This window comes from Oncorhynchus tshawytscha, linkage group LG04 (genome assembly GCF_018296145.1).
Source record: "Oncorhynchus tshawytscha isolate Ot180627B linkage group LG04, Otsh_v2.0, whole genome shotgun sequence".
In the NCBI taxonomy this organism is placed as follows: domain Eukaryota; kingdom Metazoa; phylum Chordata; class Actinopteri; order Salmoniformes; family Salmonidae; genus Oncorhynchus; species Oncorhynchus tshawytscha.
This window is the reverse complement of record NC_056432.1, coordinates 33,577,082-33,591,408: the sequence shown is the minus strand read 5'-3', so window position 1 is coordinate 33,591,408 and position 14,327 is coordinate 33,577,082. Positions and strand designations below refer to the sequence as shown.

The 14,327-nt window shown below is 45.1% G+C and overlaps 1 protein-coding gene across 2 annotated transcripts; it reads left to right on the top strand.

The window, feature by feature from the left end:
- Positions 1-136: 136 nt before the first annotated feature.
- LOC112248596 (septin-5) lies at positions 137-14,037 on the top strand. 2 transcript variants are annotated; one of them, XM_024417754.2, is made up of 12 exons: positions 137-376; positions 539-552; positions 9,113-9,203; positions 9,841-9,927; positions 10,041-10,164; positions 10,951-11,085; positions 11,384-11,501; positions 11,688-11,789; positions 11,910-12,006; positions 12,335-12,470; positions 12,634-12,736; positions 12,843-14,037. In XM_024417754.2, the coding sequence occupies exons 1-12, from the start codon at positions 331-333 to the stop codon at positions 12,906-12,908; spliced, it is 1,119 nt and encodes a 372-aa protein (XP_024273522.1). In that variant the 5' UTR covers positions 137-330; the 3' UTR covers positions 12,909-14,037. The 2 variants fall into 2 exon arrangements, with proteins under 2 accessions (XP_024273522.1, XP_024273520.1); XM_024417752.2 differs by lacking the exons at positions 137-376; positions 539-552 and adding an exon at positions 7,795-8,145.
- The last annotated feature ends 290 nt before the right edge of the window (positions 14,038-14,327 follow it).

The window sequence follows — 14,327 nt, the reverse complement described above, 5'->3', positions numbered from 1 at the left end:
GGAAGCATGCCACAGTCTTATTCCCTTATACTTGGTGCACGTCTAGATGTTGAAAAATTAAGATTTCAAACATATGAGTGAGAAGTTTGAACAGCATTAATTATGGGAGCTGCATACAATATTGATGATCTGGACAAGTAAGATCATAGGAAACCTCTCCATCCACGATTGGGTACCACATAGATGAGGGCGGGGTTCTGCACGATATTGCAACACCCTCTCCCACAACCTGTCTGGCTGCTGTGGTAGCGCGGAGAAGGAACGGACGCGTGCGTTTATCGAGCAGTCCGTCCGTTCTGAAGCGACACCGAGGGGAGGAGAGCGGCGAAAATGACGACCAACATCCGATACAAGAGCCGTATCCCGATCAAATCGGGTAAGCATAAGGATAATAATTACGATTATGCATATAGGCAATTATAACGCGGTCCATTTCAATGATTGTTTTTCTCTGTCGGTCTCTCTCGCCTTCTAAATTCTCTATGGGCGTCGTTCTGCATCTCTCCACCTGTGTTTCATCCCCCACAATGACCAACAGACGAGACAGTTGAGGTAAGGACAACGTTTATTTCTCTTAAAAAATATGTACAAAATTGTTATCTGTGTTCAACGCTTTTGATGTAGGTCTAGGCTTTTAGGCGATACATAGAATCATATTTCATATCAAGCGTGGTAGCCTAGACACTCAGTTCTTTCCCCCAAATTCGCTTCGTATGGCGTCATATAGCCTAGATAGCCTACTAGCAAGCCTTGGCCTAGCAAACGTGAGCTGCATCATCATTCCGATGCCCTAAAGATTACTACTGTTGTTGTCTTGCCACCGCAATATAGGGTAGAGTGAGCATCACACAGCCAGAAGGATACGATGTCATTTATGCATACAGACACAAGATGCATACGCAGCGAGTGGTACCCAAGGGCTCGCCTCTCATCCTCGGGCATCCATGCATCATTCTAGGCAAGCCACTTGTTGTGGGTGTGAAAGTGACCCGCTCCCTATAGTTACTGGAAAGCCTATTGGTCTAGTCAGCCTATTGGTCTTTCCCTCTGTAATCCCGGGGTTGCTTGCAATTTTATAGATTTCCTTGAGTGAGCCCTGTGTGTGTCCGTATGTAGCTCAGGTGTAGCTTGTATCGATCTCCTCTCTCTTTGCTCTGGGGATGAGGATGACAGAAGCTTTAGATGCTGTTCTGTTCGAAGGTTGTTGCTGGAACCTTGTGTAGCTACATTGTAAGTAGGCAGCATGCAGCAATGGTAACTAAAGGCATAATGTTAGCAGACGTCTATCTCAGTCAAAGCTAATTGCGAAACACATTGTAAGGCTATTTCCTGCCCTTGTTGACAGTATAGTGTTACGGTCATTCAGAGGCCATGGCTCCTGTAGGTCCACTGGTCCTTGCTGATCTTTCTGGTGTTCACACATACTGCAAGCAGACGTAATTCTTATTGTTTGAGCTGTAAGCTGGGTTTGCTGCAGATAGATTTTCAGTAAGCCTGTGAAATCACATGGGCAGCATTGCGGAATGAACCTCGCTCGAAGACCTTGACCTTGATTACTACAGTGCAGTTAATACAGTAGCAATAGCCTGTGTGTGGATTTGGAAATGTTCAGCGTGGGTGCGTGTCCCCCAAGGAATTTCTTCAATTGTTTTTCCCTGTAAGAACTTTTCTCTTTTTTTTATATTGCTGAGATTTTATCATACTGTTTGTGCGATACAAAACTGTGTTGGAGATATTCAAGTAGCATGTCTGTTGCCACAGCACACCCACACACTCTGCCTGACCTGGCCGGGTGCTTAGGGGGAGTGGTTTCTTGGATAGTAAGAGGGACTAACGTGTGTGTGTGTGTGTGTGTGTGTGTGTGTCAGTCAAAAGGTCTGATAGGGGGTGCTTATATTTGTCCTGTTTCACACATGTACAAGTGTGTAGTATGAAATGGAAATGTGTTTTTTGCACATCCCACTCCACCTGAGACCCTCAGAGTGGGGTCATGGCCAGGGTGTGTGTATGAGGGAGATGCAGAGGATAGTCTGGGTAAATCACATGCAAATCAAGCCCTTCATCCCCCTTTGCCCTCCTCTTTCTTTCCTCCTGCTATGATAATTATTGTTTCTTGGAAGCATTTTTCTCTTATGCTTCACCAAACTGGGCCTGCCAATCACAGTCTGGTGTGCTGGTACGTTGCTAGGAAACAATTTTACCCATTTTCCTCACTCTGAGACGCTGGGAGAGGAACCTATCCGCAATTCCTCAGGATGATTGACGCGTTTTGGCGTAGATTTAACGACACCCAGTTATGACAGATCTACGATGCTGTGGAATCTATAGTTCTCCTTGGCACCCGTATACTCGCATGGCATGGTTTCTCAGGTCTAAATCAGGCGTGAGGAAAGATGTACTCATTAACTTAGCTACCTATGAACACACGCGCCTCAGAGTTTCTGATTGAAAAGATAGTGTAGGATAGTATTCACACTGTATTTATCAGCCGAGGCCATCCATTCATGGTTGTCATGGGAATTCCAAGGCTATTGTGATTCATTACCATGTTCTTACTGGCACTCTATACAGCACTCCAAATGTATTTTCCTACCACACCCTCCACTAGATTCACTAGATTCACATTTACTTGCACTTTTAATAGAAAAGGCCCCTATCTGTTTATGGTTGTTTACAGTAAATTGCCTGACCTGGTAGCTCAACTTTCAACTCTCCTGAGTGTCTTCTGTGTGTTTGTCTTTGTTCTTTATCTAAACTGAAATGTTTCTGCTCTCTGGCATCTGATGTCATTGTCATGCTGAAAACATGTATGCAATGCCAATGATCCAGTAGAGTGAGAGTTAAGAGAGGGAGTTCACAACCACACACGTGAATAACAAGTTTATCTCTAACCCCAGGTCTCCCTCTCTCCCTGTACAGCTTGCCATGTCTCAGCCTTTGGGTAGGCATTTAAAAAGCTGTTGAAAATAACCCATGCCTGACCCAGATAGAAGGATTCCAAACCCATTTTCAAGAATGAAGAGTTTGGGTGACCTCGATAACTTGGAGATTAGATGATGTTAGGGTGCGAGGAATCAGAGATTTGGGAGCTAAGTTCTAATGATAAGGAGAATTAGAGGACTACCTTTACCTCCTACTGTGGGAAGAAAAGCTCCCTTGAGGAATTTTGAAAGATGCTTAACTGACAACTGTAAGATGAATGAAAGCCATATAATGGACCATTAGGAAGCGGAACCTTCTTACTATGGTGGTGCAAATTGAGCTGATAAACGCTGAACACAGATTCTTCCTCGTTTAAAGGACATTACCAAACATTATCTGATAATGAAATAATAAAATGTGTTGTCATTATGGCATGCCCAGTTAAACCTGTCCTTGGCAAACACAATAAAGGTCATCAGTGTGTGAACACTTGTTTTCTGCCACTCGTCTGCAGGAATGTCTAATTCCCAGTACCTGTGACGCAATCTCTCTTTACTTTCCACTGTATTGTATCCTGGGGGACTCCCTGGTGACCAGCTCCTTGCTGCTGAATGGGCCGATGCAGTGTCCCTCTATTCCCCCACTTTTAAACCCCTGTCCCATTCCCGCCTCGGCAATTCATGTAGATCTGAAATGATCATACACTGCATTCGGAAAGTATTCAGACCCCTTGACTTTATCCACATTTTGTTACCTTACAGCCGTACTCTAAAATTGATTAAATTACATTTTTTTCATCATCAATCTATACACAATAACCCATAATGACAAAGAGAACAGTTTTTGAGATTTTTTGTTGTCGCATTTGTATATAAAAAAAAACAAAGTATTTAGACCCTTTGCTATGAGACTCGAAATTGAGCTCAGGTGCATCCTGTTTCCGTTGATCATCCTTGAGCTGTTTCTACAACTTGATTGGAGTTCCCCTATGGGAAATTCAATTGATTGGACATGATTTGGAAAGGCGCACACACACCTGTCTATATAAGGTTCCACAGTTGGCAGTGCACGTCAGAGAAAAAACCAAGCCATGAGGTCAAAGGAATTGTCCGTAGAGAACCGAGACATGATTGAAGGTCCCCAAGAACAGTGGCCTCCGTCATTCTTAAATGGAAGAAGTTTGGAACCACCAAGATTCTTCCTAGAGCTGGCTGAGCAAATGGGGGAGAAGGGCCCTGGTCAGGGATATTACCAAGAACCCGATGGTCACTCTGGCAGAGCTCCGGAGGTCCTCTGTGGAGATGGGAGAACTTTCCAGAAGGACAACCATCTCTGCAGCATTCTACCAATCAGGGCTTTATGGTAGTGGCCAGACGGAAGCTACTCCTCAGTAAAAGGCACATGACAGCCCACTTGGAGTTTGCCAAAGGGCCCCTAATGGACTCTCAGATCATGAGAAAAAAGATTATCTGGTCTGATGAAACCAAGATTGAACTCTTTGGCCTTCACGTCTGGAGGAAATCATGCTGTGGGGATGTTTTTCAGAGGCAGGGACTGGGAGACTCGTCAGGATCGAGGGAAAGATGAACGTAGCAAAGTACAGAGAGTTCCTTGAAAATAACCTGCTCCAGAGCGCTTAGGACCTCCAGACTTGGGTGAAGGCTTCACCTTCCAACAGGACAGCGACCATAAGCACACAGCTAAGACAATGCAGGAGTGGCTTCGTGACAAGTCTCTGAATGTCCTTGAGTGGCCCAGCCAGTGCCCGACTTGAACCTGATTGAACATCTCTGGAGAGACCTGAAAATGGCTGTGCAGCGATGCTCCCCATCCAACCTGACAGAGCTTGAGAGGATCTGCGGAGAAGAATGGGACCAAATATAGGTGTGCCAAACTTGTAGTGTCATACCTAAGAAGACTTGAGGCTGTAATCGCTGGCAAATGTGCTTCAACAAAGTATTGACTAAAGGGTCTGAATAGTTATGTAAATGTGATATTTCTTTTTTTTTTTTACACATTTGCAAAACTTTCTAAACATGTTTTTGCTTTGTCATTATGGGGTAGTGTGTGTAGATTGGGGAGGGGGGGGACAATTTAATCCATTTTAGAATAAGGCTGTAACTTAACAATGTGGAAAAAGTCAAGAGGTATGAATACTTTCCGAATGTATGTGGTGGCTAACAGTTCCACCTTGTGATCTGATGGGTCTTTAGAGATCTACTGAAGTGCTTACAAGGATGGGCTACGGGTCCATTTGGAGCTAGGCTGTGGAAGAGCCTATTGTTTTGCTGAATGGACAGACGCTAACGCTAGGCTACGCTATGCTAGCCAAGTGTTCTTTAGAAGGCCTATTGTTGCCAGGCCAATTACACGCTGTTAGATTAGCATGCTGAAGAGCCTAGCACCCAGAGACTCACGTCTCCAAGTAGAACAAGCACTACGGATGGGGGGGATGGGGGTCCAAAGAGCCTCTTTCTCTCACACTCATTCTCATCTTCAGGCTCTCAATCTTTCAAATTCAACTGTCATTCCCTGTCTTTTCCCCCTTCACCCCCTCTACCTCCCTCCATTCTGCTCTCTTTCCCCCTTTCTCTTTCTCTGTACACATCTTTGGTCTTAACACCCTGCCACAGTTTTGTTTCTGCTTTCGGACTTAATTGTGTGTAAAGGCATGGTTGGGCAGGACTGAGATGTCTTCAGGAAAGGTCACCTCTCTTTATATCTACGTCACAGAATGCATCCTCTCCTCATCTTCTGTCTCTGGAGGTGTGTGTGTGTGTATTTGCGTACTTGTCCACAGTAATAGGTGTGTAGTTTACTGCTGTGGCCTTTTTCAGAAGAGCTTCCTGAAAGACCAACAGTCAACAAGTAGACCAGTGCATGCATCTAACTGTGTGGCTGACTGATCTCTGGATCCGTGCCTCTGGACCCAGCACGAAGGCTGTGTGTCTCTCTAAAGGGAAGGAAGTCACTGAGCATTCAGACTGTATATATTTGACTTCTAGTTGCGGTCAGCTGTGTGTGTGTGTGTCACTCTGTCATCAGGAGGGCTGGGCTTGGCCTCCGATGGCTGTCAACGTTTAATACCCAGCACCTCACATTGTGGAATGTTTTGACTGACTAGCCCCTAATAACACATTAGCAGAGCCCAAGGTATCTGTGGTGGTGTCCCAATGGGCCCTGGTCAAAAGTAGTGCTCTATAAATGGAATAGGGTGCCATTTGGGAAGCATGCAGTGTGATAGTCGCAGCAGACAGACAGCTTACTGGTTTCTCCGATCATATTTCATCCACAGAGGTCAGGACAGACAGACACAGGAGGTAATGGATGGGCTGGAGATGGTGATTACTGCCTGACTGTGTCCCTGAAAAGTGGCTTCCACATGGCCTCCCTTAAACACTGTCCATAGGATGTGCTTTATTAAACTGATGTCAGCTGTATCCATGTGTGTATGTTTACGTGTGTGCACGTGCATCAGGTTGTGTCGGTGTGTGCGAAGTTGAGTGAGAGAGCTCAAGGTGCAGTGACCTACTAGAGGGACAGCTGGCCACTGAGCGAAAGAGGGAGGGGCCTGAAGGAGTATATTGTGATGTCACTCTAGGACCTCTGTTCTATTCAGATGAATCCCCCCTTTTTTGTTTCTCTCTCTCAAGAGTCAAGTTTTCCTTCAATTGCTAGTATCTGATGTGTGTTCCTATCTCTTCCTAAAAAACATTAGCCTGGCTATATAGTAAAGAACATTTCTGCTGCCATTGCCTTCATAATGTACTGTACCCTGTTCTGTTGAGCTGGGCTTCCAAGTGGCACAGCGGTCTACGGCACTGCATCTCAGTGCAAGAGACATCCAGGCTGTATCACATCCGGCTGTGATTGGGAGTCCCATAGGGTGGCGCACAATTGGCCCAGTGTCGTCTGGGTTTGGCTGGGGTAGGCTGTCATTGTAAATAAGAATTTGTTCTTAACTGACTTGCCTAATTAAATAGAGGTTAAATACATTTTTTAAATAAAAGCTTGGTCTCCCTCATGTGAAGTAGCTTGGTATTACAGCTTCTGGAGACATCCCATGAAGAAAGGTCCTTGGGATCCACAGTGTGTTCAGGCTTTTGTTCCAACCCTGCACTAATACATCTGATACAGCTATTCAAGAGCTTGATTAGTAGTTAGAATGTCCTCTGTAGATGTTGCCCATTCTGTCTGGGGTATCATAGCTTTCTGAGCTCCAGTTGTCCTGAAACCTATGTTTTGTCCTGAAACCTGTGTCCCGTCCTGAACCCACCACTGAGCCCACCCACACACACCGTAGGCCAACATCTGGCAACAATTGTTCACCACGCCCTGTCTTGTTTCGGTGTTTGGAGTAGATGGGCCTCTGGTACCGCTACATGACTTGGTGCATGGCTGATGTGCAGTCTAGATGTTGGCTAGGTTCTTCATTTTATCATTCATCTCTGGCTAGTGTTATCCCAGGGGTGGGTTGAGAGTCCCTAATAGCTTCACTAAGCTCTGTGTGACGAGTTACTGACTCGTACAAGTCCACACTTGAACCACACAGAGGGTTTGTATCTCTGTTAAAGGAAACTGTGTTGTTCTTTGACACATGATCACTATTATGGTCCGATCTGGGCTAGATCGTTTAGCCCTCCTGTCTCTCTCGCGCTCTCTCGCTCTGGGCTGCTATAGGTCGTTACTGTAGCAGTCAGTGCTTTATTTATCTAACGGTCGAAAAGGGGGAGGGACAACTGGGTGAATGAATGTCTTTTATTCCTTCACTCCCCCCGCCCCTCACTCTCCCCCATCCCTCGCTTCCTCCCCTAAACTGCTACCTCTTACTACCTTTCTCTCTCCCATTTTATTTCCTCTTGTCAACCGCCCCCCCCCCTCCTATTAGCTCTCTCTCTGTCAGTATTCCTCCCTACCTGTCTGAACAGGGAGCAGTGGGGCAGAGGAGAAAGGGTGGAAATAAAGGGAGATGAGGAGAGAAGGAGTAGGAACAAAGGACATAACAGGAAAGACGAGTGTGGACGAACGGAGGATTACAGAGGAGTAGAGGGTGCATAAGAGAAGCGTTCTGGCTGCGTGTGAAGAGGTTGCTCTGTTTTTGTCCTCTGTTGGAAAACATTTCCCTTATTGGTGTGGTGTTGGCTTGGTATGGATGCTATCATGCTGCAGGAGAAACTGGTGGAACGCTTGCTTTGCCCTCGAGTCAGAACCTCCAGGCAGAAGGTAAATAATCTGGAACAGGCGAGAGAGGGGATAGAGGGACACTGAGGAGAGAGGAAAGAGAAGGGAGAGCGGGGTCAATGTCTCTCACGTCAGTTAACTCTCATAAAACCTTTCTCTCTCTCTAACATGTCATGTTAGTATGGAGGTGGGTAGGACATACTGTTGTCTTATGTCATGTCCTGATGGGTTCATGACAGATTTATGGATAGTTTGTTTGTTCTGTCTGTGGGATTTGTGCTCCCACACACACCCTAGAAGTAAACCAGAAGTTTGTATGATTCCTCATAGGTTATGAATCCAGCGCTGTAGATTTCCGTGTTCTCTGTGTGTGACTTAAGCCCTGGCTCTATTCCATGTCTACGCATGCTGTGTGTATGTGTGGTTAGTTAAGCCGTGCCCCAGGGGCTGTCGGAAATGCACATGACAGGTTATGACAACTTATAATAGACCCTGACTGAGTATTTCTTTGGCATGTGTGTTTGTTTTGGGTTTAAAAAGGACCATTCAGGTCTGGTCAATACAGCCTCTGTCAGCCTCTGTTGGCTGCCAGACTCTGGCCTTGGTAGACTGGCAAGGGTGTGTGTGGAGTCTTCAGTTTTGTAGGGGCAGAGTAAGGATCAGCTTTGGATGATGTGTGAATGGTGTCAGAAGGGGATGGGGAGAGCTGCCAGATAGACAGCTGTGCACTCCATTGTGTAGTGGCAAAGTCATAGATCGGTCATACTTTTCTCTCACTGTGTGTGGAAAAAGCACAGCGCCAGGTCTTAGAGATTTCAAAATGGAATGTTATGAATGCATTTCCCCCCTTTCCCTTCCTCCTATTGTCAATGGATTTCTCCAAACTGTAAATGTAGCATGGTGGGTGGAGTTTGAATTTCAATTGTATTTTAATTTCAATGGTAGTTTTGCGCTCATTCAGCTCTTGGAAATGTTGCTTTGAACTGATCTCTCTCTCTCTCTCTCTCAGGAGAAGCAGTATGTGGGTTTTGCTACCCTCCCTAACCAGGTGCACAGGAAGTCAGTGAAAAAGGGATTTGACTTCACCCTCATGGTCGCCGGTCAGTGACAGTATTGATTGTAGCCTTCTTAAAGTAAAACGACCCAGTGATATTAATTACTTAGTGTGTGTTCATGAATGTTCACTCTGGCCTCCCGAGTTGCGCAGTGGTCTAAGGCATTGCATCGCAGTTGCTAGCTGTGCCACTAAGATTCTGGGTTATTAGAATCCAGGCTCTGTCGCAGCCGGCCCCGACCGGGAGACCAATGGGGCTGCGCACAATTGTACCAGCTTCGTCCGGGTTAGGGGAGGTTTGGCCGGCAGGGATGTTCTTGTCCCATCGCGCACTAGCGACTCCTGTGGTGGGCCGGGCGCAGTGCACGCTGACACTGTCGCCAGGTGTACAGTGTTTCCTCCGATACATTGGTGCGGCTGGCTTCAGGGTTAAGTGGGCATTGTGTCAAGAAGCAGTGCAGCTTGGTTGGGTCGTGTTTCGGAGGACACACGGCTCAACCTTCTCCCGAGTCCGTACGGGAGTTGCAGCGATGAGACAAGACCGCAACTACCGATTGGATACCACGAAATTTGGGGAGAAAAAGGGGTAAAAAATCAATTAAAACACAATTAGTGTTGGCTGTGTGTGTGTTGCTGACTGTTAGAAACATGTTGTATAATGCTGTATGTTTGTCATGTTACAGGAGAGTCTGGTATGGGTAAATCTACTCTGGTCAACAGCCTGTTCCTCACAGACTTGTACAAGGACAGGAAACTTCTCAATGCTGAGGGTGAGAAACACACACACACACCTTCTTCAAACGTCAACAGCTAAATAAAATGCCATCTCATCAAAGGTTCTCTTCCCTCCCTCCATCTCTACCTCTCGCCTTCCCTTTCTCAGAGCGTATCAACCAGACAGTAGAGATCATTAAGCACACAGTGGACATTGAGGAGAAAGGAGTGAAGCTGAAGCTGACCATTGTAGACACACCAGGCTTTGGAGATGCTGTCAACAACAATGAATGGTGAGACTTCTCTGGTCCACAACTAATCCTGTCCTGTCCTACAGACTCTTTCACCTTTTACTGCAGTGGGCTAAATCAAGGTCACACAGGGGATTCTTGGAAGTCTTAAACAAATCAACTTTGAAACAAGTATACACCTCACACACATGGGTTGTGGGCTTAAAAAGAAGACACCTGTACCATGTCATATATAGAGTTAAAATCTATTACATTTTGAGTTTGTATCCCAATACTACACTTCATAAACTGTGTGGTTCGAGCCCTGAATGCTGGTTGGCTGAAAGCCATTGAATATCAGATAGTATACCCCCATTTTTATTTATTTTTTTAAATAAATATTTACTGCTCTAATTACATTGGTAACCAGTTTTATAAAAGCAATAAGGCACCTGGGGGGTTTGTGGTATATGGCCAGTATACCACAGCTAAGGGTTGTATCCAGGCACTCTGTGTTGCGTCGTGGATAAGAACAGCCCTTAGCCGTATTCTGGCCATATACCAAACCTCCCAATGGCCGTATTGCTTAATTATATACATCCCAGAACACTGTAATGCAATGAAACCATTTGACATAGAAACACCTGATTTTCAGCTTGACATTTTTTAAAAATTCATAACATTCTAGCCATGAGGCCACTAGAGGGTGATTTGGTCATTTTGACTGCAGGAAAGGGGTACGGCTTCTGTATGGGTTAGTAGATTGACCTAAAATGGGAATGATGGCGGCAATGAATCTTGTATGTTGTTCCTGTAAGCCTTGACTGATTGTGCCATGTGTGAGTGTAGCTGGAAGCCCATCACCGACTACATTGACCAGCAGTTTGAGCAGTACTTCAGGGACGAGAGTGGACTGAACAGGAAGAACATCCAGGACAACAGAGTCCACTGCTGCCTCTACTTCATACCTCCATTTGGACATGGGTAACAAGCATACACAGACAGAGGAATGTGATGGGCTAATGACCGGTATAGCTGTGATTAGATGATTAGATCGTAATAAAACATCCTGAGTGTGATGACAGGAGGAGGATATACCTTTAGGATCCTATGTAAACAGCACCAATACAACTCAATCACAAACACTGTTATAATTCTCAACCTAGTCAGTGTGTGCTTTTCCTCCATGGCGCGCGCACACACACACACACACACACACACACACACACACACACACACACACACACACACTGACCAGGTTGTTTCCTCCTATCCCTTGTAGACTGCGTCCAGTAGATGTGGAGTTTATGAAGGCTCTCCATGAGAAGGTGAACGTGGTTCCTCTCATCGCCAAGGCTGACTGTCTCACTCCCAGCGAGATCAAGAAACTCAAAGACAGGGTGAGTCCATCAGAGCAGACAGACTGCAACTGCTGAATCATGTCTCGCGTTATGATGGTAAGGTTTGCTGCAGGGAAGTTAGCCATTTTAATTTGGTTTAGTTAAGAGCAACTCCCTCAGAGCTTCTGCACTCCCCCTCCAAGCAATGTCTCACCCAGTGCTATGTGTGTGTGTGTGTGTGTGTAGGTCCGTGATGAGATTGAGAGGTTTGGCATTAAGGTGTACCAGTTCCCAGAGTGTGACTCTGATGAGGACGAGGAGTTTAAACAACTGGACAAAGAACTGAAGGTGAGACACACAGCTGGAGCCTGAAGACTGAACATCAATAAGACATCTACAAGTGGAACGAGACCACTAAACTCAACCATCCCTTGTCAATCTATCATGCCAAATCCTGTGTGTGCGTAGGAGTGCTGTCCGTTTGCAGTGATTGGCAGTAACACTGTGGTTGAGGCCAGGGGCCAGAGAGTAAGAGGGAGACTTTACCCATGGGGCATTGTGGAAGGTGGGTGACAACAATGGAGGACATAACAATATTACTCAAGGCTTTGACTCTAAGTTGCATGGTAGAGCATGCTTTTCCTCACATATGACCATTTTTGAAGGGAAAATTACTAACTCAAACTATGAAAAACGACCAACTATCGCTGTCTCAACCAAAGCATTATGATTAGGCTCAGGAGTGTTCTTGCTCAGAACACTTAGTCAAGGAGAACTCCATGTCCCTAATATTACATAGTGCATCAGTTCTGGTGGATAGAACAGAAGGAATGTTTTATCTTAGCAAATCATGTCAGTATAATATGACCCAGTTTGTCTGTTTTGTGTTTCAGTGGAGAACCAGTCTCACTGTGACTTTGTGAAGCTGAGGAACATATTGATCCGCTCCCACATGCACGACCTCAAAGACGTGACCTGTGACATGCACTATGAGAACTACAGAGCGCAGTGTATACAGGACATGACCAGGTGTGTGTGTGTGTGTGTATATCTGTAGAGGTCAGAGAGAATACAAAAGAAAGTATGAGTAGCTTGGTTTATTGCTGGTGTTGAGATTTTTCTTTAGTTTTGTTTATAATTGCATGCCGTTGTGTACGAGTCTATTGATGTTCCCTGTGTGTTTTCCCCTCAGTAAACTGACGCAGGACAACCGAATGGAGAGCCCGATTCCCATGTTGCCCCAGAGCACCCCCGACGTGGAGACCGATAGACTCATCAAGATGAAAGATGAAGAGGTAATTATGGGTAACATCACCCATACAGGCTAGTCTCCAGTTTATAGAAAGATGTCCTGCGCGAAAAGACACAAATGGCATTACCACTCAATCTCTTTCTCTGCAGTTGGCGAGGATGCAGGAGATGCTGAATAAGATGCAGCAGCAGATCCATGATGGGAAGGACCAGTGAGCCCCTCCCCCTGCAGACCCAGACTACAGCCCCACCTGCTGGCCAGCCACTGATTTACATCCACAAGTTCAGATGAACAAATGCAAACAATGCCATACATACCAACATGTTATTTACTGATATAATCAGCATTGGGAGGGGAGGGGGGCAGTTGCTGTATATTCATTCATCGGTCATTTTGTTTTTTTGGTGCTTTTTTTTAATTTGGTCTGTCCTGCAAGGAGAAATGTGGTGTGGATTTAGTTTTCTACTGAACCTGGTGTCTGTTTTGAACCCCATTTAATATTATGAACAGTCCTTCTAGCATATGTCATAATATAAACATTTTATTTAAATGACCTGTTAAATGTATCTAATTTATAAATATGTTGAATACTTTTGGGATATTCTGTCAGGTTATGAATACGCATAAGATGTTGTGTAAAATGGCAATATTACTGATGTTAAGGTTTGAGTCTGTTGGTTTTGAGTGAGTGTGTCTGTGTGATTCGAGATGTATGACACTCTATTAGGAGAACCTTATTCTGCTTTGATACTGTGAGAATCTGTTTTCCCTTTCAGTGGCATTTCTTGTGCTTTTGGTACAGACTTAATAATAGGCTACCTAAGAATCTAAACAAATGTAACGTATTACCTTTTTACTGCTGGTCTCTACTTCAACTTGTTGGGAAGACCGTTTTTCGTTTTTTTTTTTAAACAATGTCTTGGCGCTTGCAATTCAGATTGAGAATGTCTTCAGCGCCATTTGCTTACCTTACAGTGCATTGAGACCCGTTTGACTTACATAGCTAATGAAAGGGTAGGTTCGGTGAGTGGTGCATGCGCGAGCATGCCGAAGTTACTCATAACTGCTTAGAGCTTAATTTCCACTCTCATATGATGCAATGTGTTTGTTCTTAAATGCATTTTGAGCTATGCCTCGCTACCACTATGTGACTGTAAAAATAGGCAAACTTTTAAGAGCAGCTACTGTATATGCTTTTGTCCAATATAGCATATAGTGTGTGGTGTATGCTGCCCTCTGGCTGTGTTGTTCAGGATGCTGTTTGGCTTTTTATAGTGCTTGTGCTCAGAAACCATGGTGGAACTAGTGACCCGTTTATGATGATGAATAAACAGTCTGAATTCATGTGTTTGTTTGTTTAGCTGAATTATTTCCTAAATAAAGTATATGGTTTCTAGTACGATCTACTGGTCACTAATATTTAGGCAAGCACGGAGCCCAACTAGCACAATACAGGGAACATTTGAGACGTCCTGTAGGCCCCATGCAGGCAGGCCTGTGTGAGAGAAGTCTTCCTACTGTCTTCCTACTGTCATGACGTGGCCCTCTGAGTATAGCGAGTGCCTTTCTCCGTCTTACACCCAGGTTCTGTTATCTCTGGTCGTACATTTCTAGAGGAGACTCTCCTCATGGCC

Excerpts from the sequence above, each read along its gene's own strand:
- LOC112248596 (XM_024417752.2), top strand. The coding sequence starts at position 8,071 with ATGGATGCTATCATGCTGCAGGAGAAACTGGTGGAACGCTTGCTTTGC. Across the intron at positions 9,204-9,840 it reads CTTCACCCTCATGGTCGCCG|GAGAGTCTGGTATGGGTAAA; the intron begins GTCAGTGACAGT and ends GTCATGTTACAG. Across the intron at positions 12,471-12,633 it reads TGTATACAGGACATGACCAG|TAAACTGACGCAGGACAACC; the intron begins GTGTGTGTGTGT and ends TTTTCCCCTCAG.